The 24,888-nt window shown below is 33.0% G+C and overlaps 1 protein-coding gene and 1 long non-coding RNA gene across 7 annotated transcripts in view; one reads left to right on the forward strand and one right to left on the reverse strand.

The window, feature by feature from the left end:
* Nucleotides 1–15,306, reverse strand: part of LOC132750663 (uncharacterized) — a 209,063-nt gene extending 193,757 nt beyond the window's left edge. Inside the window, exon 1 of the long non-coding RNA XR_009628583.1 lies at nucleotides 15,214–15,306. This is a non-coding gene — a long non-coding RNA (uncharacterized LOC132750663). The remainder of the gene's footprint in view (nucleotides 1–15,213) is intronic.
* LOC132750661 (transforming acidic coiled-coil-containing protein 2-like) overlaps nucleotides 1,381–24,888 on the forward strand; it is a 64,164-nt gene continuing 40,656 nt past the window's right edge. For all 6 annotated transcript variants that reach the window (XM_060740671.1, XM_060740673.1, XM_060740672.1 and 3 more), the window contains exons 1-6: nucleotides 1,381–1,458; nucleotides 8,856–9,933; nucleotides 13,328–13,415; nucleotides 13,636–13,897; nucleotides 14,802–14,854; nucleotides 19,488–19,542. In XM_060740671.1, the coding sequence (XP_060596654.1) occupies nucleotides 8,948–9,933; nucleotides 13,328–13,415; nucleotides 13,636–13,897; nucleotides 14,802–14,854; nucleotides 19,488–19,542 (1,444 nt within the window). In that variant the 5' untranslated portion in view covers nucleotides 1,381–1,458; nucleotides 8,856–8,947. The remainder of the gene's footprint in view (nucleotides 1,459–8,855; nucleotides 9,934–13,327; nucleotides 13,416–13,635; nucleotides 13,898–14,801; nucleotides 14,855–19,487; nucleotides 19,543–24,888) is intronic.

The following is a 24,888-nucleotide window of genomic DNA, read 5'->3' on the forward strand; positions in this document are numbered from 1 at the left end:
CGTTTGACTACGTTTAACTTTGAATTGTCCAATCGTTATCTCTCCACCCCCCCCCCCCCCAAAAAAAAAAATGTAGACAGGTAAACTAGTGAAATATGCCGTATACAAGATAGTAAAAGAAAACAAAACAAGATATTACTGCATCTTCTTGGAAAAGGTAATTTTTAACAAGCCCTACAAATAGGCCTATTCAAAATATGATCTTATTTTAAGAGGAAAACTAATTTTCAAGTATTAACTTAATCAAATACACCTCGACAAACAAATTTTAAATATATTTCCTGACAGTCTTTCTAATCTCCAACAGGCACACCAAACATATTTGTTTTTCACAATCGAAAATCTAATAGTTGCAACTGATAATTTTGTATTTAATGACCGACAAGTCCTCCTAACTTTACACCAATTTCTATACTTTGCAACCATTTTCGTTCTTTCGCTTAACTCGGCACTCTTCAAAGGGAAACAGGACGATTCGGCCCCAAACCAAATCGGCCCCTGTCGAAAAATCGGCCCCTGGACGTTTCGGCCCTTTTCCGCGAGACGTTTCGGCCCCACTTTAGTATATTGCTTGATATGTTAAGAAAAACGGTTTGCAATCATCTCATGATAATATTTTTAATTATTATTGTTATTATTAGATAATGATAGATGCTAGATGTAATAAAACTGATTGAAAAACTGAAACCAAATTATATTAAAATGCTATATACTGCTATAGATAAGTTATAACATTCGAAAATAAAGTGTTTGTGCGTATAATTGTTGGAACAATTGCATATATATAAAATTAAATTAGAGAAATTATTTGCTTGATATTAAATAACTTACAATCGGATTTTAAGTGTAAATATTATGAAATGTCCGATATAGGTATGCGATACAGGTAGGTCAGTTTTTAATATATTAATTTAGAAAGGATTTCCCAAAAATTAATATATTTCACCGATAGTTCATTTGTTATTGATTTCGCTTCATCAAACTCGTCGCTGTTAAATAGTTGTTGATGATGATTTAATGTCTGTCTCGTGTATTGTTTTGTGTCTTGCTTCTTAATCTTTCAAATTAAATATTATCTATATATGTTGTAAATAATTGTTTGTTAATTTGTGTATTATATTTTTTCAAATAAAGTTAATGTTCTGTTCTGTTCTCTTTGTATTGATTACTTTTGGAACCCTACTACTATTATAATGTAGTTTTTATACAAAATGATTAAATATATATATTAATTGATTCATTTATTTATTTAAATGCTATTAATTTATCGGTTTAGAATACAGTACTTATTCTGGGGCCGATTTGGTAAAGGGCCGAAACGTCCGGGGCCGAAACGTCTTGGGTAGTTTGGGGCCGATACGTCTTGGGGCCGAAACGTCTCGAAATCCTTCAAAGTAGAGGTGTGAACTGTCAAAAAGTAATTTTTGGAGTTTTAAAAGTTTTCAACTTTATTTTCAGGTAAAAATTTCCATTCCTGCCAGTCCCTGATGATTTCTTTTGAATAAGTCGATAGTAAAATATAATCATAATAAGTTATATACCGTGAAATATGGTATCAGATGGTGTGTTTTACTTCATTTTCTGTAAAATTTTGGCGATGAGATCACCAATTTTTGTGGGCAATCCCTTTCACCTGTCTAAACAACACACTTCTTAATCATATATGAAAGTGATATCTTTTTTTTAAGAACATAAGCATGTTATTATACATATACCTAAATTAATCACTGATATCTCTTAAACTTTAAAGCTACATTAAATAAATTTCATAAAAACAGAAATAGCGACATTTCATAATATTTTATACATAAAATAATTTGGGTTTCCAGTGATTTTTTTCTAATTTTTAAAACAACCTGTGGCTTTCTGAAGGGGGAAATATAACGCGATAAATCAGAAAAGGGGGAAAACCTGAAATCAAATTCCAACAACTGAAAATGGAATTTACCGACACATTTTATAAGAAAAAATATTTCAATTCAATTAAATATGCATGGTATATAGCAGGGGCTATCTATAGGGACAGATTTCTGTCTTCAAGCTCATGTAAGTCAGATGCTGTTAGGTCATGGTTTGGTAGGGAAGATCACAAGGCATTTTAGGGGAAAATATTAGCATTTTTAGGGGAAAATACACCTATTTTGGGCTAGGGGAAACAGCCTTTATTCGGCTGTGAAATACAGTGAAAAAATTCACTGGTTTCATATCGACTCCAGATCTTATTATGGTGTCCTGACAACCAAAATGAGTTTTATAAGCATACATATCTGCGACCTCATTGTTGCGAAATCGGAAGTACAATTTCTGTTTGCATAAGAAACTCCGCCTTCGGGTTATCCGTACATCAATAATATGAAAAAGGCAAGGCCTCAAAGCAAGCTCGATTTTCTTTTACCGTAAGATAGTTTAAAATAATACCACTCGTTCATTTTTATTTTACATTTTCCGTTTTAAAATTGTCATTCGGTATTTTATACGCTGCTTCCGTTTATTCTGGTTCTTCCTTTCTTTAATGGTTCCTATATAAGTGCGCAGGACACCAGTCTATGCTTTCGTTTTCAATCAGAGTACATCGGCTTTTATCGTTATCTTGTAATTCGAAAAGTTGCGATGTGTCCAATTCGGTACTTTGGACGAAAGTTTTCAAAACCATCACTTAGCAGGTACTCGCGTTACCGTATAGCTCGCTTTGCGAGCAGGCCCTTAGGGCCAGCTCGTTGAGCTCGCTATTAAATCAACAAACATGGCGATAAGTAGCAGTTCTAATATAACGGTATATTTCCGCATTGTAACGGATGTTTTCATACAAATTTAATATTTTTATCATATTATTACTTTCCTGAACGCCATGCCAAGTGCACCGTGAAGCTAAAACGGTTAAAGTGTGTTTGCACATGAAAATCTCATATTTGCTGTGTTCTGTATAGCAACTATAACACTGTGACATAGCACATACATGAACTGATTATAGTCTTCATTTGCATGTTAAAATTCGTATACGAACTTTAGTGTTACCGTGGGGTTTTCCGTTTAAACTCTTAATTTATGAACAATGTTTGACTAGATTTACAACAATACTGTTTAAAATGTTAATGATCCTGTATAATGCTTGGTTTTTAGGCCAACTGTAAAATATTTTTTACATATTTATTTAATGTAACTTTAATGTTTTACTGGTATAAAAGTTCTTAATCTGTTAAAATAGATATAGTAAATTATCTTTTCTCATAAATAGATCTACTGGTATCGAAGCAGTATCCGTCGGCTAAGTTTACTGCAACTCTTCAAAATTGAAGGCGAGTTTTTTTCAGAACGATATCATTCAAGGAAACGTTCGGCAGAATATCTGTAGTCTAAAATTAAGTAATTAACATTAGACATAATTGTTCTCACATATGTACAATAACATGACCTGTATATAGTCGTATCAAAAGTTTATTAGTCCCCTACCGGTTTACCGGAGGGGACTTTAGGTTTACCCTCTGTCCGTCTGTCCGTCCGTCTGTCTGTCCGCACTCACAGGAGAGTAATTATGTGGCTAGAGGGACAATAGGTAACTGTTCTTTCTCTTTGATGTCATTCATTCCGTAATGCTTTTATGTGGCTATAATATTTTGTGTGGCTAAAAAGAACAATAGAGAGAACAATAGAGTAGCCACATAATTACTGTCCTGTGAGAACGTCTGTCCGTCAGTCCGTCCACAAAACTGGATCCCGCGATACCGCAAAAAGTACTGAAAATATTTTTATGAAACTTGATGTATGGATAGATGGCAGTATGGAGATTATGCACGTCTTTTTCTTTTCTTCCTATGTTGAAAATTCTGGTTGCATTGGCAACAAATAGACTGAAAATAGGGCAAATTTTACACATAAACTGGATCCAGTGAAAACGCCAAAAGTACTGAAAATATTTGTATGAAACTTGATATATGGATAGATGGCAGTATGGAGATTATGCACGTCTTTTTCTTTTCTTCCTATGTTGAAAATTCTGGTTGCTATGGCAACAATAGACTGAAAAATATGGCAATTTTTACACATATAAACTGGATCTAGTGATAATGCAAAAAGTACTGAAAATATTTTTATGAAACTTGAAATATGGATAGATGGCAGTAATGGAGATTATGCATGTCTTTTTCTTTTCAACCTATTTCATGTATTTTGAAAAAATTGTTTGCCACGGCAACCAATAGGCTTAAACATGGCAAATATAACAATATTTGTGTTTAGTCAAAAAAGCTGAAATTTTTTATGAAACTTAAAATATGGATAGATGGTAGAATGGAAATTAATACACATCATTTTAATTTTGACTATAGGGATAATATGAGAGCTGTCATACTTAACAAATGTCGGCTACCTTGTCAAGATTTCTGATTCTAGTTTTTTTAGGCTTTTCACTATAAGTTATCTATTTCTTAAGGTATTTATTTCAAAATTCAAACATAAGTTTCTGGTCATCAACGACATCATATGTGACAAGGTTTTAACTCTAGCACAAAAATTATCAGAATTGCCTCCCTTGAACTTACATGAAAAAAAATGTGTTTTTTAAAAACTTCTTTATTTCTTAATGTATCTTTTTCAAACTTCATATATATGATTCTTATTACTAGTATCACTCAAATCATTTGGGAGAAGGTACAATACTCTAGCAAGACTATTTCCAGAATTATGTCCCCCTTGAACTTAGAAATTTTTGGGAAATTGGTATATTTTACTCCAACTTCTTCATTACTTTTAGGATTTACTTCAAACTCCCACATCATTATAATATGACAAGGTTTATAAATTTAGCATCCTTATTTCCAGAATTATCCCCTTCTTAAACTTTGAATTCTTCTTATTCATTCTTTTATCTTTCTTTTACTTCAAATTTAAAATAATCATTCATTATGAACAGCTTCATTACTAATTGTTCTCTGTTACATTCACATCATGTATGACATCTTGGATCTTTATTTCAAGAGTTAGTTCAAGAATTTTGCTTTTAAAAATGTTATATTTTGTTAACAGGGATGTTTAAAAAAATAACTTTAAAGTGTCCTTCAGTCTGTCTGTTCATATTAACTGTTTCCTGTGATTCCAACAAATTTTCTTAAAAAAGAGAATTATTGATACATAAGTGAATGGCCAAATGGCCCTTCAGAATGTTGATGGGGTTCTAATCGTTAGGGGACTTATGGATTGCTTGCAATACTATGATAATTGCTTGTTTAAATTTGAGACGTTTTTTTATACATTTTTAGCTCACCTGTCACAAAGTGACAGGGTGAGCTTTTGTCATCGCTTTTCGTCCGGCGTCCGTCCGTCCGGCCGTCCGTCCGTCATCCGTCCGTAAACTTTTGCTTTAAATGACATCTCCTCATAAACCACTGAGCCAATTTCATCCAAACTTCACAGGAATGTTCCTTTGGTCGTCACCTTTAAAAATTGTTCAAAGAATTTAATTCCATGCAGAACTCTGGTTGCCATGGCAACCGAAAGAAAAATCTTTAAATATCTTCTTTTAAACAACCCTAAGAGCTAGAGCTTAGATATTTAACATGAAACATCTTCTAGTGAGTGTCTACCAAGTTTGTTCAAATAAAAGCCCTTGGGTCAAAATTGGCCCCGCCCCAGGGGGTCATTGATTTTCCCTATATGCATATAGTAAAAACTTAAAAAATCTTCTTTTAAAGAACCGTAAGAGCTAGAGCTTAGATATTTGGCATGAAACATCTTCTAGTGAATGTCTACCAAGTTTGTTCAAATAAAAGCCCTGGGTTCAAAATTGGCCCCGCCCCAGGGGGTCATTGATTTTCCCTATATGCATATAGTAAAAACTTAAAAAATCTTCTTTTAAAGAACCCAAAGAGCTAGAGCTAAGATATTAAGCATGAAACATCTTCTAGTGAGTGTCTACCAAGTTTGTTCAAATTAAAGCCCTGGGGTCAAAATTGGCCCCGCCCCGGGGGGGTCATTGATTTTCCCTATATGCATATAGTAAAAACTTAAAAAATCTTCTTTTAAAGAACCCAAAGAGCTAGAGTTAAGATATTTGGCATGAAACATCTTCTAGTGAGTGTCTACCAAGTTTGTTCAAATTAAAACCCTGGGGTCAAAATTGGCCCCGCCCCGGGGGGTCATTGATTTTCCCTATATGCATATAGTAAAAACTTATAAGAGCTAGAGCTTAGATATTTGGCATGAAACGTCTTCTAGTGAATGTCTACCAAGTTTGTTCAAATAAAAGCCCTGGGGTCAAAATTGACCACGCCCCAGGGGGTCATAGATTTTCCCTATATGCATATAGTAAAAACTTAAAAAATCTTCTTTTACAGAACCCAAAGAGCTAGAGCTAAGATATTTAGCATGAAACATCTTCTAATGGGTGTCTACCAAGTTTGTTCAAATAAAAGCCCTGGGGTCAAAATTGGCCCGGCCCGGGGGGTCATTGATTTTCCTTATATGTGTATAGCAAAAACTTAAAAATCTTCTTTGAAAAAACCAAAATAGCTAGAGTTTAGATATTAAGCATGAAACATCTTCTTATGGGTGTCTACCAAGTCTGTTCAAATAAACAAATAAAAGCCCTTGGGTAAAAATTGGCCTGGGGGTGGGGGGTTGGGCTACATACAGGTGAGCGACCTCGGGGCCATCATGGCCCTCTTGTTTAATAACCTCATATTTTTATAGGAAACTGCTTCGATTTCAGTATATATGGAAGTGGCTAGCGGTGAGGCACATATGACTAGCCAGGACACATTGTATAATTTGTCTAGCTGTATGGCACTTTTCAAAATTATAATATGAAAAAGGCAAAGCCTCAAAGCAAGCTCGATTTCCTTTTACAGTGAAATAGTATACAATGAATTATCGTTCAGTTTTCATTTTACATTTTCCGTTTTAAAACTGTCAATCGGTAGTTCATACACTGCTTGGGTTTATTCTGGTTCCCTGTCCCATTATGGTTCCCATAGAAGTGCGCGGGTGACCAGTCTTAGCTCATCCATATTCAATCATAATTCCTCGGTTTTTATCGTTATCTTGTGATTAGAAAAGTTGCGATGTGTCAATTCTGTACTTCTGACGAAAGTTTTTAAAACCCTCACTTTTAGCAGGTACTCGCGTTACTGTAAAGCTCGCTTGTGCCTGCTCTTCGAGCTCACTATAAAAGTGGAAAATGCATATATGCTATTTTATGTTACGAGCTGGGTCAAAATTTTAGGGAGAATTGACTTTTTTGTAGTGTTAACATTACGGAGTTCAATGTTTTAATAAAATAATAGATACATAATTTCTACAGATTAGTGCTCCGAAAGTTTTTACCAATCGAGTTTTCTAACATATTCACACCTTTAAGATGTTGGGCATTGTTTATCTTTACTCACCAAAACACCACAACAATTATCAACAATTATGTATATGCAGGTGTCTTTAATCATATAATCGGTCACCATTTTGTGTTATTGTCAATGAATAGCTGCAGTACATTAGTGTGTCACCGATTGCTCAATGCGAACAGCCGTAGATACAACGCTTGTTCTGATTCGTCAATCTCATGAATACATAATTAGAAAGATATACATAGTGAACTCTTGCCTTGTGGTGTATGTTAGACTTTGTTGATGTTGACATGCCTTTTAAACAAGCGGATTAACAGAAATTAGTTCTAATTGAGAAGTAAACAAATTATTAACAGACCTAGCGTTATAAATATATATGACTGATCAATAAAAAATCAGGCGACTTCAAAATCGCTTTGGAGTTTGTTTTACGTGAATTCGCTCATCCGAAGACCCAAGTCGCCCCCAGCTCAAGCCCTGAATAACATCAATGGAAATCGTTTATGTGCATGATTATTATAATAATATTTTTCTGTTTCAATAAGTTTTATTTTCAACACCTTAAAAATGAAAAAAAAAAAACACCGGAAATAATTAACTATGTCATGTATTTTTGTGAATGAAATCTTCCTCTTTGTTATTTTTTTATTAATCATCCATGCTTGTTTTACTAACAAGCACTGAAAATAGTTGAGCAAGCTGTCCAACTGATGAGCAAACAGGAACCGAATTATAAAGCTTACATTTTCACTGCCTGTTAAGTGCCTCTATGAAATTTTCTTATTTACAATGTATTACAAAGTCATAGAATGATAGGTATGATTTTAATAAATTATAAATAATGTTTAATTTTATTTCTTTTGTATTGTATTTTCAGAAGAAAAAACATCCTGTGATCATACCTTACAGACTAATACATTTAAATTTTAATTCATAAAGTTTTCATAATATTCAATAAAATTTTCTAGAAACACAAGTTTACATATTCATTATTCTTTTCGTGCTTGTCTGTTTTAAGAGTAGGAACAGCTATTGTAACATAAATGTACCCAGGCGTGGCCATCACACTTTGGTTAAGTTTATGTGTGCAGGTTTATAGAGAATGGGTTTAACTTTACACATTTACTTAAGAGCATAATAGAAGGTTAATATCTAAGGCATATAACTCTATATTTAATATTGAGTTTGACAGAATTGTAGCAGTTTTTGACATTAGAAAATTCTACATTTTCCCGACTTTGTTTCACTATCATGTACTGAAAATAATCAAGCACACTGTACTACCGACAGCTCTTGTTATCTGTTTTAAAAATGCAGTATAGCAAGCCTTTACAGTGTACATTACTCAGGTATGGCTAGAACCGATGGCTTTTTAGAATGGGCAGGTAGTGGTATGGCTGGCCACAGCAGTTTTGTTTCAAACATAAACACACTTTTTTTGTAATTCATTTACCATCACACCTACTTGACTCTTATATATATGAATTGCAATTTTGTTTTTGTCTTTAATATTTTTTTCAGGAAACAGTGCCATAGAAAGCGATGAATTAAATGCCATGTTCTGAATTGTATACTAGTTGTATAAACTGAAACATTGAGATTTTAAAAAGATAATGGATGGTTCAGAGGATCGCCCTGCTTCACCACCCCTGCCTAAAGGGTCATATAACATCAACTTTGATGAGTTCGATGATTCTATTGATCCATTCAAACCTAGAGGGGGGCTAAGTAATTCTCCTGACAAAGTGATGAGCAACCCATTTCAGACAAGGAATAAAATGGCATCAACACCAACTGAGGAAACCAGTAATCCTTTCCAGACTAAAAGCAAGATTGCATCTTCACCTCCGAAAGAGACACTATCTGAACAACCTGTAGAAAACCATGACACTGGATTAGAAGAATCAGCAAAGGATAAGGAAACAGATGGTGCTGGAGAACATATCAGTGAAATAACAAGTAGTAAAGCAAAGTCACCTGCAATTAATATTAAGAAACCAGTTAAAGGTAAAAAGAAAGTAAAGAAAAAGGAAGTTAAAGCAGAAGTTCCAGAGGGAGATGACATAGATTTAAATGTTGAAAACCCTTTTGCAACTAAAGTGAAACTAGGTCAGTCACCACCATTAGATGTAGACCCTTTCGCAACTAAAGTGAAACTAGGTCAGTCACCACCATTAGATGTTGATCCTTTTGCAACAAAAACTAAATTAGGTCAATCACCACCATTACATGTAGATGAAGACCCCTTTAAAACAAAGACTGAATTAGGCACATCACCTCAAAATGATAGCAATATTGCAATGGATGAAAACCCATTTGAAATTAAAACTGAACTAGGTGCTTCCCCTCCTGCAGGCAATAATAATGATAATGTAGCAAGCTTGGAAAGTGAAAGTAAAACTGTTGAAGAAGATGTGCAAAATGAAAGTGCAGACTCATTTAAAACTGCTGAAGAATCTCCAGAAAAGGTAAACAAAGGTTTAAAGACAAGGGCAAAATCACAGACTCCACCAGTAACAAATTCTGTGGTTGACACTGAAAATGTCCAAGAAGATGTAGATCAGGATGGTGGCTCAGAGCCATCCAAACCTAAACCAGAGTAAGTTTAAATGTCTTGAATTTCATGTCTAATTTTTTAGCTCACCTGTCACAAAGTGACAGGGTGAGTTTTTGTGATCGCTTTCCGTCCGGCGTCCGTCCGGCGTCCGTCCGTCCGTAAACTTTTGCTTTAAATGACATCTCCTCATAAACCACTGAGCCAATTTCATCCAAACTTCACAGGAATGTTCCTTTGGTGGTCACCTTTAAAAATTGTTCAAAGAATTTAATTCCATGCAGAACTCTGGTTGCCATGGCAACCAAAAGAAAAAACTTTAAATATCTTCTTTTAAAAAACCATAAGAGCTAGAGCTTAGATATTTGGCATGAAACATCTTCTAGTGAGTGTCTACCAAGTTTGTTCAAATAAAAGCCCTGGGGTCAAAATTGGCCCCGCCCCAGGGGGTCATTGATTTTCCCTATATGCATATAGTAAAAACTTAAAAAATCTTCTTTTAAAGAACCCAAAGAGCTAGAGCTAAGATATTTAGCATGAAACATGTTCTAATGGGTGTCTACCAAGTTTGTTCAAATAAAAGCCCTGGGGTCAGAATTGGCCCCGCCCCAGGGGGTCATTGATTTTCCCTATATGCATATAGTAAAAACTTAAAAAATCTTCTTTTAAAGAACCCAAAGAGCTAGAGCTAAGATATTTGGCATGAAACATCTTCTAGTGAATGTCTACCAAGTTTGTTCAAATAAAAGCCCTGGGGTCAAAATTGGCCCCGCCCCAGGGGGTCATTGATTTTCCCTATATGCATATAGTAAAAACTTAAAAATCTTCTTTTAAAGAACACAAAGAGCTAGAGTTAAGATATTAAGCATGAAACATCTTCTAGTGAGTGTCTACCAAGTTTGTTCAAATTAAAGCCCTGTGGTCAAAATTGGCCCCGCCCCGGGGGTCATTGATTTTCCCTATATGCGTATAGTAAAAACTTAAAAAATCTTCTTTTAAAGAACCATAAGAGCTAGAGCTTAGATATTTGGCATGAAACATCTTCTAGTGAGTGTCTACCAAGTTTGTTCAAATAAAAGCCCTGGGGTCAAAATTGGCCCCGCCCCAGGGGGTCATTGATTTTCCCTATATGCATATAGTAAAAACTTAAAAAATCTTCTTTTAAAGAACCCAAAGAGCTAGAGCTAAGATATTTAGCATGAAACATGTTCTAATGGGTGTCTACCAAGTTTGTTCAAATAAAAGCCCTGGGGTCAAAATTGGCCCCGCCCCAGGGGGTCATTGATTTTCCCTATATGCATATAGTAAAAACTTAAAAAATCTTCTTTTAAAGAACCGTAAGAGCTAGAGCTAAGATATTTGGCATGAAACATCTTCTAGTGAATGTCTACCAAGTTTGTTCAAATAAAAGCCCTGGGGTCAAAATTGGCCCCGCCCCAGGGGGTCATTGATTTTCCCTATATGCATATAGTAAAAACTTAAAAATCTTCTTTTAAAGAACACAAAGAGCTAGAGCTAAGATATTAAGCATGAAACATCTTCTAGTGAGTGTCTACCAAGTTTGTTCAAATTAAAGCCCTTGGGTCAAAATTGGCCCCACCCCGGGGGTCATTGATTTTCCCTATATGCGTATAGTAAAAACTTAAAAAATCTTCTTTTAAAGAACCATAAGAGCTAGAGCTTAGATATTCGGCATGAAACATCTTCTAATGAATGTCTACCAAGTTTGTTCAAATAAAAACCCTGGGGTCAAAATTGACCCCGCCCCAGGGGGTCATAGATTTTCCCTATATGCATATAGTAAAAACTTAAAAAATCTTCTTTTAAAGAACCCAAAGAGCTAGAGCTAAGATATTTAGCATGAAACATCTTCTAATGAGTGTCTACCAAGTTTGTTCAAATAAAAGCCCTGGGGTCAAAATTGGCCCCGCCCCAGGGGGTCATTGATTTTCCCTTTATGCATATAGTAAAAACTTAAAAAATCTTCTTTTAAAGAACTCAAAGAGCTAGAGCTAAGATATTTAGCATGAAACATGTTCTAATGGGTGTCTACCAAGTATGTTCAAATAAAAGCCTTGGGGTCAAAACTGGCCCCGCCCGGGGGGGGGGGGGTCATTGATTTTCCTTATATGTGTATAGCAAAAACTTAAAAATCTTCTTTGGAAAAACGCAAATAGCTAGAGTTTAGATATTAAGCATGAAACATCTTTAAGTAAATATCTACAAAGTTTTTTAAAATAAACGCCCGGGGGTCAAAACTGGCCCCGCCCCAGGGGTGTCATTGTTTTTAACTATATGTGTATAGTAAAAACTTTAAAAATCTTCTTTTAAAAAAGCCAATGAGCTAGAACTTAGATGTTTAGCATGAAACATCTTCTTATGGGTGTCTACCAAGTCTGTTCAAATAAACAAATAAAAGCCCTTGGGTAAAAATTGGCCCGGGGGTGGGGGGGGGCCTATATATAGGTGAGCGACCTCAGGGCCATCATGGCCCTCTTGTATTCATTTCATGTTCAGTTAAGACCCCCAAGATTCCGGCACTAACAAGTCAGTTATCATCTTGCACATACATGTTTACTATTAAAAGTTTTTTTGTTGTTGTTTTTTTTTAAACTTTAGTTCTGCTGTTGTGTGATTTTCAGTGAACTGTTAAAAGAAAGCTGTTGGTTTATAGATTCCATACATTATACAATATACATACTCTACTGTATAATTATATTGATCTTGAACTACACTACAGCAAAATACTTTAAAATGTGTCTAGTTGATATATTATTAAATTTACAAATATATATTTAAAATATAGTGATACAAATTAGTCGAGACTATACACACATGTTGAAAATTAGTCAAGCTGTTAAACGTAATAAAACCCCAGCTGCTCTAACCAAGTGCAAAAGATCATTGATGAACTTCATAGGGGGGAGCAATGGTGATTAAGATGTCAGCCAATATGGAACCAATACTTGTTAAGGTGATCATGTCTAACCAAGGAGAAGTGTGTTCAAGTCCTTCTGAATAACTGACCCTGTTTCCTCATATGACCCTAGAACTGTTTAAATCGTTTAGTAAATGGAAGTAGACTAGAGGGTGGGTGTCTGTGGCCGAGTGGTTAAGGTCTTTAAATTCCAACCACTAATGACTTGCTTCTTACAGCTGTGGGTTTCAATTCTACCAGGGGCTTACTTTTAGGGGAAGCTATCCATCTAGCTACAGAATGCCGATGGCACCTGAGGTCTTCCTCCACCAGTAAAAGCTTGAAAGTTGCCATTTGATCACTACTGTATTTGAAACCCATTAAGATAGAAGAGAGAATTTAGAGTGTGTGCTTAAAAAATCCTACAAATTTTCTTCATAATAAATCTTTTATTAATTTTGATATATAAATGATGTTGAATTTTTCAGTATTCTTTTCATGTTCATTTTCTCTTTATTTCAGAAAGAAAATACCTAGTCCAAAGAAGTCTGGTATAAAGAAGCCTAAAGCAAGATCAAAGTTCAAACCACCACCTAACTTTGGTGTTCAAGTAAGAAATTCTTTTACTATTTTCTTGTTACCTTCGTAACAATTTTGCCACAGTGTGTTCACTGTACATAGTGCTTGCACAGTTTGCATGTATATAATTATAAGGGTGCACATTTTTTACTTAAAAGTGTAAATATCAAAGCTAGATCTTTATATTTTGTGAATTTTAACATTAAACTTTTTCCTATTAAAAAAATCAAATTTTTCTGGGTTTTTTTCAGGATTCAGAAGATGTTGTGATATATGCCCCTCCCCCTTCACAAAGTGCCAATAACAATACTGCCTCAGATCATGAAGCCCCTGGCAACCTGGAGGATACTGGTGATAAACAGCTAGATGATGAGATTAACAATTCAGTGACCAATCAAATGACAGCATCAGAAGTTCTGGGCGGAGTCAGTGATATGATTGACAGTGTTCATGATTTTGGTGCTTGTGAAATGCCAATGGAAAGTAATGAGGATTTTGTACCTGCATCTGAAGGTAAGTATTAAAGTTATTTCCCAGCTAGATTTGTGCAACATATTTTCCGTGGTTTGGAAATAGAACTCTGAACGGTCTGCTGTTGATATATGGTATTCATATTGCAGTATACTAAAAATTTAGCAAACAATAGAACAGAGCCTGCTGTCATATTGCCAATATGATTTTCAAACATTGTTGCAGAAATGGTAATGATTTCACATGTTGTTTAATTTTATAAGAACCTGCAGTTGAATTAAGCAACATGATGTTATATAGAAAAGCTTCTTTTGGAATAAAACAAATTTTAAGAAATTGTATTTGTTTCTATTATCTCTTTGTAGGGATCATTTTTGAGAGAAAAGTTCATGACATTAATATTGTGTGTATTCTTTTGTATGTTTTAGAGTTTTTTAAGGTTGTATAACTGCATGTAATAGTGACCCCTGGGGCTGATTGGTCATAGTCAATGACATGGAATCTCTTGCTTCTCACTGCTTTTGGTTGGAATCTCACCAGGAATTTACAATTCATTCATGTGAGGAAGCTTCCATTAAGTTCTAAATTTTGGAAGTCTGAGACTTTGAGTCTTTCACATTGGAAATCACAATATACAGGTGTAAAAGGGAAAGCATTACATTTTGAAAGTCACAAGCTAAAAATCAAGGCGTAAATGACTCCCAATGTTTCCTTTAACGGAAGCCCTGTTGTCCAGCTTTCTTACAAAGTTTGGTGGATATATTCAGCCTTCACCCCTCCTGCCTAAAATGATGCATGGAAGGAGCACATAAGGTTTTGCACAACTAAATTAGCTGGGAAGGCACAATATGACTTCTACAGCAGTATTATTCAGTCAAAATAGAAAAAGATTAGACTACAATATAATGTATGATAGTGAATTATTTGTTTACTTTTTGACTTTCAGCATTTGACGATGAAGAAGCCTGGGAAATGATGGAAAGAATGAAACATGAAAATGTAAGATTTTAAATTATTATATGTTTATTATAATAGTTATACCATGGATTTATAAAAAATAGCTTTCTTTTATTTAGATAAGGAAATATATAGTCTCAAATAATTCAATTTTAGAGTAATATATTAAGTGTCACTGTTGGCAAACTATATTTGATTGTGGAATTATAGCATATTGATATATATATAAATGAAGGCACTTTTAACAGAGAAACATTCCATCAAAACTTAAAGTGTGCATAGTTAATGCATCCACAGAAATATTTTTGCACTTATATGACTTGTATTGTTGAAAGGAAAGAAAAAAACTTACACACCTTAACCAGAGATATATAATTTTAATGTCTCTGCCTTAACGAAACATTTTTAGCTCGACTTTTCTATGAAAAGGGGAGCTATCCTACTCGCCCCGGCGTCGGCGTCGGCGTCGGCGTCACACCTTGGTTAAGTTTTTCGTACCACCCCACTTTATTTCAGAAGTATTACAAGTATGGCTTTGAAACTTACCATACTTGTTCACCATCATAACCTCCATCTACAGACAAGAGTACATAACTCTGTCAAGGTTTTTGACAGAATTATGGCCCTTTTTTGACTTAGAAAGTGTATTGAGCTTGGTTAAGTTTTTTGTACCACCTCACTTTATTTCAAAACCATTGGAGGTATTGCTTTGAAACTGACCATACTTGTTTACCATCACGACCTTCATCAACAGACAAGAGGACATAACTCTGTCAAGGTTTTTGACAGAATTATGCCCCTTTTTGACTTAGAAAATACATTGAATATGGGTAAAATCCACTTATTGCCTTAACCCTTTGAGATATTGCTTTGAAACTTTTAATGCTATTTCACATCATTACCCCCATCTGTACGCAAGAGAAGGTAACTCTGTCAAGGATTTGTTTTAAAAATTAAGGCCTTTTATCGACTTAGAATCTTGGTTAAGTTTTTAGTACCAGTCCACTTTTTGACTTAAACATTTCAAACTTTGCTGCAGTGTTCAAGGGTATCACACAATTCAGTAAAATAATTCTTCACTAAATATCTTAATGCTCATGGCCATTGTTCACTTTAAAAATACAGAGATTCTTGTATTGCCTTTTACTGCAAAAACTTTTTTTATTGGCAAGCAATAAAAAAGTCGAGCGCGCTGTCTTACGGACAGCTCTTGTTTAAACATGAACATCGTGAATTCATGACTTCATGAGGAGAAGTTCATCCGTTTCGTGACAAATTCAGTAGACTTGAAATAAAGCATGACTTTAAACAGAAATTTTGTTTTACTTGTAAACTTAAATTATATCTCACTTGTGGACACCAGTTTTTAGCTCGACTTTTCTATGAAAAGGGGAGCTATCCTACTCGCCCCGGCGTCGGCGTTGGCGTCACACCTTGGTTAAGTTTTTCGTACCACCCCACTTTATTTCAGAAGTATTACAAGTATGGCTTTGAAACTTACCATACTTGTTCACCATCATAACCTCCATCTACAGACAAGAGTACATAACTCTGTCAAGGTTTTTGACAGAATTATGGCCCTTTTTTGACTTAGAAAGTGTATTGAGCTTGGTTAAGTTTTTTGTACCACCTCACTTTATTTCAAAACCATTGGAGGTATTGCTTTGAAACTGACCATACTTGTTTACCATCACGACCTTCATCAACAGACAAGAGGACATAACTCTGTCAAGGTTTTTGACAGAATTATGCCCCTTTTTGACTTAGAAAATACATTGAATATGGGTAAAATCCACTTATTGCCTTAACCCTTTGAGATATTGCTTTGAAACTTTTAATGCTATTTCACATCATTACCCCATCTGTACGCAAGAGAAGGTAACTCTGTCAAGGATTTGTTTTAAAAATTAAGGCCTTTTATCGACTTAGAATCTTGGTTAAGTTTTTAGTACCAGTCCACTTTTTGACTGAACTGTTTGAGATATTAATTTGAAAGTTGGAATACTTGTTTACAATCATGATTCCCAAACATGTCCAGGAGAAGGTAATTCTGTCAAAGATTTTATTTGAATTATGGCCCTTAACTGTCAATGTTTTGTATTATAGGCAAGCACTAAAAAACTTAAAAAATCTAAAAAAATTCATTCCTATCCACTTGTTCACTTTACCATAAATTATGTCATATAAACATTGCTGTAATATTCAAGGGTATCAAACAAGAGATTCTTGTATTGCCTTTTACTGCAAAAACTTTTTTTATTGGCAAGCAATAAAAAAGTCGAGCGCGCTGTCTTACGGACAGCTCTTGTTGTATTTTTTCTAGTGAATAGGCCACTCAAATACAATTACTTATAGATATGTTTTATATCTAAAATTGAATCTTTAAAATATATTTAAAAGTTAAAATGTTTCTCTTAACTTAGATTACAAGTGAGTGATATAAAAAAAAGTGATATAGCTTATCAACTGTAAATGTACCTTGTATAATTTGAGTACATTAAATCTTTATCAAAATAATTAAAAAGAAGTTTTATGTTTCATGAAATTAAACTTTCATGTTATATACACAATATCAAAGATGATAAAATATGGCTAAATAGTTTAACTCTTTGAATCTTATGCTGTACTTTTTATAGAAGTTATCTCCCTTCAGTTCCTCATGGTTTGTATTTAATGTTTATATGTAATAGAATTGAAGTTAAAACACGTGTTGGAGTTCAGGCACTTCTTCTAGTCTTCTTAATTTGGTGTTAGAGCATTGAGATTTTGTTTAATGTTTTGAGCATATTTTTTAATTTTTATGTATTTTCCAATGAAATAAGTTTATTCTTTTTCATAATTATATATTTGCATATAATAAATCGCATTAAAGATTGTGTAGTCTTTTCTGAGTTGAAAAGGTGTAGTTCATTAAATGAATATTATTCTTTAGTGTAAAAAGCTATTTCACTGAACAAAGTTTGATAAAATCCCACTAGGGTAAAAGTGATACGGGGCTACCATGAATATGAAGGCTTAAAGATTTGACTTTCATGTTTCATCGTATTCTTTTTTATTGGAAATTTTGTACTGGATATAAGAGATATAGAGCAGATATAAAAAGAAATCTCAAACATTTGTCATCGTGACATGTATCCTATAGGCATATATCTAGTGTTGGATTTAATTTATTATGCTTATATTCTTCAAATATATGTTATAGTAATACTGTGTATTGTAACAAAAGTTATTGAAAGTTATATCTATTCACTATTTTCAATATGTACAGTGTATATCTCACTGAGTTTGTGATTGAGGATTTAAAGATATACTACGCTCATCCTTGATTAAAATATTTTAATCAAAGGAATTTATTGAAATCTATGAAACTCTTACTGAATATGTCTTATTTGAATAAAAGAATGAATAATCTATGTAGGGGAAGCTGAGTTCCTCTATTCAGGTCAAGTAAAGTTTTTTTTTTTTTTTAAAAAACTGCCAGTTTTTTTCAATGGCACTATATATTCATATTGTGACTACCTAATGTGTGTAGAATTTTTAACACAACATATCTACTTTGTGTGCAGTCAAAACATGTTACTTTTATATTTATAAAGTGTCTGTGTAGCAATTATTAATATTTTCTAATATCAAATATGAGCATAGTATATCTTTAAGTTTAAGCTACAATGTACACATGATCCTGCTGTGAAAGGCACTCATATTTAGTTTGTGATAGAAATTTTTAGATCTTTGTGTTATCCACAATCCTGTTGTAATAGGCACACGCTTGACATACAAGAAATCATTAATTTTTGCAGAGGTGTTACATGTATTTAGTTGCACAATTTTATATCTATACATTTATACATGAATATACTCAAAAAGTTCAGTTGGTAAATTATACTGGTGAAGTCTTAAAACCTATTCTTATCTTTTGTGTTTGTATATTTATGTAACTAAAATTCTAAATCCCTTTCAAGACAAAAAAGGTTGGTGTAACCAATATATATTTAAAGGCATAATTAGTTATCTTGTTTCATAAGTACATGTATTGAAAAGTTTGGAGACATTTTGTTTCACTTGTTATACAAGAATGAGCAAAAAAAAAACATACCAAAGTCTGAGTGGCTAATGCAGCAAGACTGTTGACATTAATTTATTTAATAAACTGTACATACCCGGCGGGTGTGTTCTAGGAACAGATCTGAGAGTGCACAATCAAACTAAAATAAATTTGTATATACTTATTTAGTTGCCAAGGTTGCTGCGGGTTCAAGTCCAGCTAGAGACTTAAGAATCATACATGTGAGGAAGCTATCAAGTTAGGAAAGTTGGTGGTTCTTGGCTACCAGCTTATGTCTGATATATTTCACATAAGAGATTGTCAGATCACCATCTATCTGTAATGATGGACAGTCTTATAGTGCCAGCTGTGATTATAATATAAGAGATTGTAATTTACATTGTAACCTGCTTGTACTGATAGTGATAAGTTTTTGCCACCAGTATAGAACCTGGCCAGTCTGTACAGATATGCAGTCTGACCAAGCTCTATAGTGTTGGTAGCATATTTTTTTGTATTTCTATTTTGATGGCTGTTAAACTTTCATTATACAAATTTAGAAGATGATGGGTTAATTCACAAAATGAAAAATTATGTTAATTACAAATCTTGTTTATTTTACACTTCCAGGGTGCGCCCCCAAGGGATTCTTTAAATGCATTTGATCCACTGGCTGAACAACCTGGTAAGTTTACTGTTGATCATTAAATTTTTCTGATTTTGGACTCTGACTCCTTACTTTAAAATGATAATATAATATATAACTATTTTGTATTTCCTCTATTGTCCACTTTATATGAGATAATACTCTTAATGTACAATGTCTGTTGTTTGCAGACTAATGTTTAAAGGCAAATTTCACTCTGTCTTGAACTTGTTTCATAATGTTTTTATTTGAAGTAACCGTTCCAGTTAAATCCAGTATTTTTATATGAGTATTATACAATGTATTTGCATTACACTTAAAAATCCATAGATAATTAAAAATGTCAATCTGACATATATATACAAGTGTTCCTAATTTGTCTGATAATATATAACAAGTGTATAAATACAGCAAACTAAAGTGGGTTTTTTTTTAAAATTTGATTGATCTCACTAACTTTTCTGCAGCCATTGTGATATAAGAGTATTTTGTATATATTATGTATATACAAAAGGTTAATTTTGAGCACCTTGTGAAATATTGCTTTAAGGCTTTATATAAATATGCTGTTAATGACTGATTTTGCAGTATTTATCACCATATAATTATCTACTGCGCAATTCAGTAAAGGATTTTTGCATATTTTGACCTTTTTTGGTAATTTATGTCAGTTGTAATAGCAGTTAGCAATGTGTAAATTATTTTCTATGTTTGCTTTACAATATTTTACTATTACATAACTTTTTTTTAAATTTTCATGAAAATTAGCATGAACCTGGAGGCATGCTGCTTTAAACCAAAAAAGTACTTTCATTTTCATTTCTCAAAATATTTTTGTACCAATGGAAAAAGGTTGTTGCAGTGTATATATTGGTAGGTAGGGGATGGTTATTAAATACTGACTGAGATGAACATATGATCTTATCAGATGACCAAGCAGACTTTCAGAGCATATATAATTATGCAAAATGTGACAATGGCTTATACATATGGGAGGGGTAACCGGGTGGGCATTAAACCCTGTGGTCCAGTAGCTAAGTAGAATAATAATTGAACTTCAACTTGCAGGTAAGTCTTGTTTAATTTATTAATTCTACTGCACTGGACCACCTAGGGTTAATGAGATTTTAGAGACCATGCTCGCATTTTGATAAGTCGTTAAAACTTCATAACCAAGTAAAATGATTACGCATTCAATCTACGACTATTAACTTTTCAAAAACTGAAAATATAATGCACAAAATAAAGTATGCAATAGCCATATACATAAAATGCTGTAAAAGTAACAATCATTATAAAAGAATACTATTCCCTATCTCTACTGTGCGGAAAAGGTCATTAGGCTTGACCCCTGCTGCAATGTTACATTGCATAATTGATATTGCTTATTGTAAACAGAAAATTGCAAACAAGTTTGACATTAAATGGTATACATATACGTGTAGCATAAAATTCTTTCACATGTAGTGATATTACTTAACCTTATTACTAAAGCATTGACATCCCCTCGCATTACAAGATATTAAGTGCTGCATGTAACTGTATTCTCAAATGAAAAAATGAGAAAAATAATTGTGTAGATAAGTGATAAACGATATTCTGTTCGAAATTTTCTATGGTTTTAAAGCAACACATTTATGTTTTTAATTATAATTACCTTGGCATGATTTCTGATATCTTGCAAAATCAGTGTTTTGAAATTACTGATCTGCGGTTATATAAAAGGCCCATTAAGCCTAAAACTGCCATTATTTGTTTTTATTATACTGACTTACAAAAAATAAATAATAGTAATCAAAGGGGAGTTCTTATAAGTACATTTATATATCTTAACACAAATGCACCTATAAAAAACCATAACTAACAGCAAATATATACAATATACCTGTGAACCTGTATCATAAGAAATTATCTATAAGTAGAGTATCATTATTAATTATTCATTTAAAGATAACTATATTAACTTGTATAATGTCTACTGCAGATTTTGATATTGTTCTTACATGCAATACAGTATTGGTATCAGTTTCATACAAATAGTAACGCTTGATGTACAATCATTGTGCTGTCTCCGGTACAAAATCTTTGGACATAATGTCGCGATTTTTACGCGATAGTTCTCATTTTTCCAAACCAGGGACTGCGTAAGCTTACACAATGGTGGCATGACTAAAGATGGTCATGAATTTGTTAGATTAAGATTTGTTTGTTTATTTGCGATCATTTTTATTTTTGCGTGTCTGATATCATCTTATCATTTGTTTGTTTGTGCTTTAAATTTTGTCTTAATTAGCATGTTTCAGCCATTTAAATCTGCCTTCTTGCATATATTACAATAATGTTGTTAGTAACTAAAACTCAGAATATTTGATACATAACTTTTTGGAGGAAAGAGTCTTTAGTGATTTGGACATCATCAGGTGTTGTAGGTTTTGTAATGTTGATGAACTTAATATAGACAATATAAGCTTATGTTTTAAAAGGATAATCTGTTAGATTGGACTTAAATAAAAAGATATTTTTAATAGTTGAAGAAAAAAACAACAACAACATAGAGAATAAATTAAATACCTTTGCAATTGGTAGTAAATAATTATAAGATAAGCGTGCGAAGAAAAGTTGTATATGGAAAAGTGAATGGTTGAACATTCTTAGCGTGTAGAAAAGTATTTAGAAGTGAATTGTAGAATATTTTTAATTTTGTAGCTTAAATTTTTTCTTCTAAATTTGGACATTGAACATTTTGTGATTGGACATTTATTTTGGAAACAAAGAAGATAATGTCTATATATAGTCCGTATGTAAATGGTTGGAGCGATTATTGCCGTACTCAGCGTAGAGTGTCATGGACATTTAGTGGCTGCGCAGGTGATTATTATTTTGAATTCATGTTATTTAAATATATGTTAAGGAAATATATTGGCTGTTGTATACATGTCTGTAAGCCATCTGCCTGTATTGGATTCTTAAATCTTGTGAACTTGATATGACCTTGAATAAGGCTTGATGTTTAATTAGATAATGTTATGTTGTTGTTGTTCCGAAAGATTTTCTGAAAGATGACATGTACAAAATCATGATATAATTTCTGCAATGAAATGCCTTATATAGTTTATACTTGGTTTTCTTTTGTGTGACAGCTGTCAAAAAGTTGCACCATACTTCATTTTAATGTCATGACAAAACCAACATAATGGGTTTGCGACCAGCATGGATCCAGACCAGCCTGCGCATCCGTACAGTCTGATCAGGATCCATGCTGTTCGCTTACAAACCCTATATCAAGAAGAGAAACTGATAGGGAACAGCATGGATCCTGATCAGACTGCGTGGATGCACAGGCTGGTCTGGATCCATGCTGGTTGGTCCATGCTGGTCGCAAACCCATTATGTTTGTTTTTGTCATGATGTGGCTCATATTATTTTTCTGGTTCTTCAGGATGTATTGATTCGAGTACATTTAGTCTTAGGTGTTCCAAATGGCTTAATTTTGTTCTGGGGTGTGTGTAATATGTTGCACCTTACATGTTTCCTAATGAGTAGACCCTATAAATTATAATGCATGTATGGAAGAGGAACCTAATTCAGTTCAAGTCTTTTTTGCGAATAAATATGTTCTTTTCTGTTCCTATAAAATTGAGTCATCAATAAAACTGTTTTATTTTGTTTTCATTGTTTTTTAGGGATCTTCTCTTTTCAAAGATTTTTAATAGGTTATTTTAAAGTACATAATGTAATATTTTTTTATGTTCACACAATACACAAATCTAGTTTTCAACTTGCCGGATGTATTGAGATTACTTATCACTTCTAAAAATATTCACATATTCATTTTATTACTTTTGAATCCTTAGGTAGCGTGCAGCTCTTTTAGAAAACTTATGATTTTATTTCATTACCAAATAAAAGATTTAAGCCAAATATTTTCTGAAATTCATTTATTTGAAATCTTTCAACATTCATATCTTCAGTTTTAATTTATAAACAGTGCATCTTAAAGTAAAGGGGAGTAATTTCAGATATCCTGTGTTCCTGTTGATAGAAATATTTTTCATTAATTGTCTCCCTTGTTCTGTGTAAAAAAATATTGTGTTAAGTATAATGTCTGTAAACTAGCTGATGTATTTTTGCAAGAGGCTGAGTTTGTTGGTTTCGTATTACATGTTTATAATTATATATCCATATATACATGTTTGTAATCCATAGGTTTCTGGTTTGATCCTGGGTAAGGTGACATTTTTACAGACTTTGAGTCTAAAGGTCATTTGTCAATGCATGTAAATTCCTAAAGGGCCCATGGGCAGTATAAGATAAGAAATATGTGTATAGTTAATTAATATTCTTGACTTGTAACAGTTACAGTATGACTGTGAAACTGTTATATTGGTCTTTTATTTGTTTAGTTTCATATTATAATTCAAATTGTTATCACCTGAGAAAACGTTATAAGGACCGTACTTGGCTCGAACTTTTGATACCTGTATTGAGAGGCAGTTAATTTAATCACTTTAGCCACAGCTACCATGGATTCAAGAATCAGTAAAGTAAAATCATTAAGTACATGTACTAAGAAAGAGGCATTATAACTTAAGTCTTTATGTTAACTTAATTGCTCAAGATTTATCTGTTTTTTGTGCAGTTCCATTTAGGTATGTTTATTTGACAAATTCAGCAGATCAAAGGTTTGATATCATGTTTATATTTTTTCCTTTCCGTCTAAGTTAAAGTAATTTATAACAAGTTTAATCAATCACACATACATTCCTTTTTCATTTATTAATCACTCATCATACATAACAAATATATCTCCAAAAAATATTCAAATTTTTTTAATATCCTTTACTTAAAAAATATAGGACATCAAGTGTTTAAACATGTAAACGTACTTTAACAAAATAAAAAAAACAAAACTTTACTGACGATTTAAACTGTACATATCCAAAGATAGTCACAATGAGAAGTAAGGGCCCCGTGTAATATTGATATTTCAGCTTAACATAAGAGCTAAGGACGAAAAACAAATACACAACAAATCTATCAAAACAAAATCAGATAAAATTTGTGTCAGATCTTGCAAGTTATCAAATTAGAATTGAAAGAATTCATTTGAACGTTCAATCAATATCGGTTAAGTTTTGCCGTTAAAAGAATATTTAAAGGAACCTATTTGACCCGATTTATGTTTTCAATGTTTACATTGTTTATACCCACTGGGTAGAGAAATTTTACGGATTAATTTTCTTCATGTGAAAGAAAAAAGTTTAATTACAAAGTGTGCACACATGTGAACTGGAACGAGATATTTATGTGTTTTAAAACATTGTGTTAATTTTCCTTTTAAATGGGAAAAAATCTTTATTGAATTTCTCTTAACAAGGTATTTTA

The sequence above is a fragment of the Ruditapes philippinarum genome, unplaced genomic scaffold, assembly GCF_026571515.1.
Source record: "Ruditapes philippinarum isolate M1 unplaced genomic scaffold, ASM2657151v2 ctg72_1_1_1_1, whole genome shotgun sequence".
Taxonomy (NCBI): domain Eukaryota; kingdom Metazoa; phylum Mollusca; class Bivalvia; order Venerida; family Veneridae; genus Ruditapes; species Ruditapes philippinarum.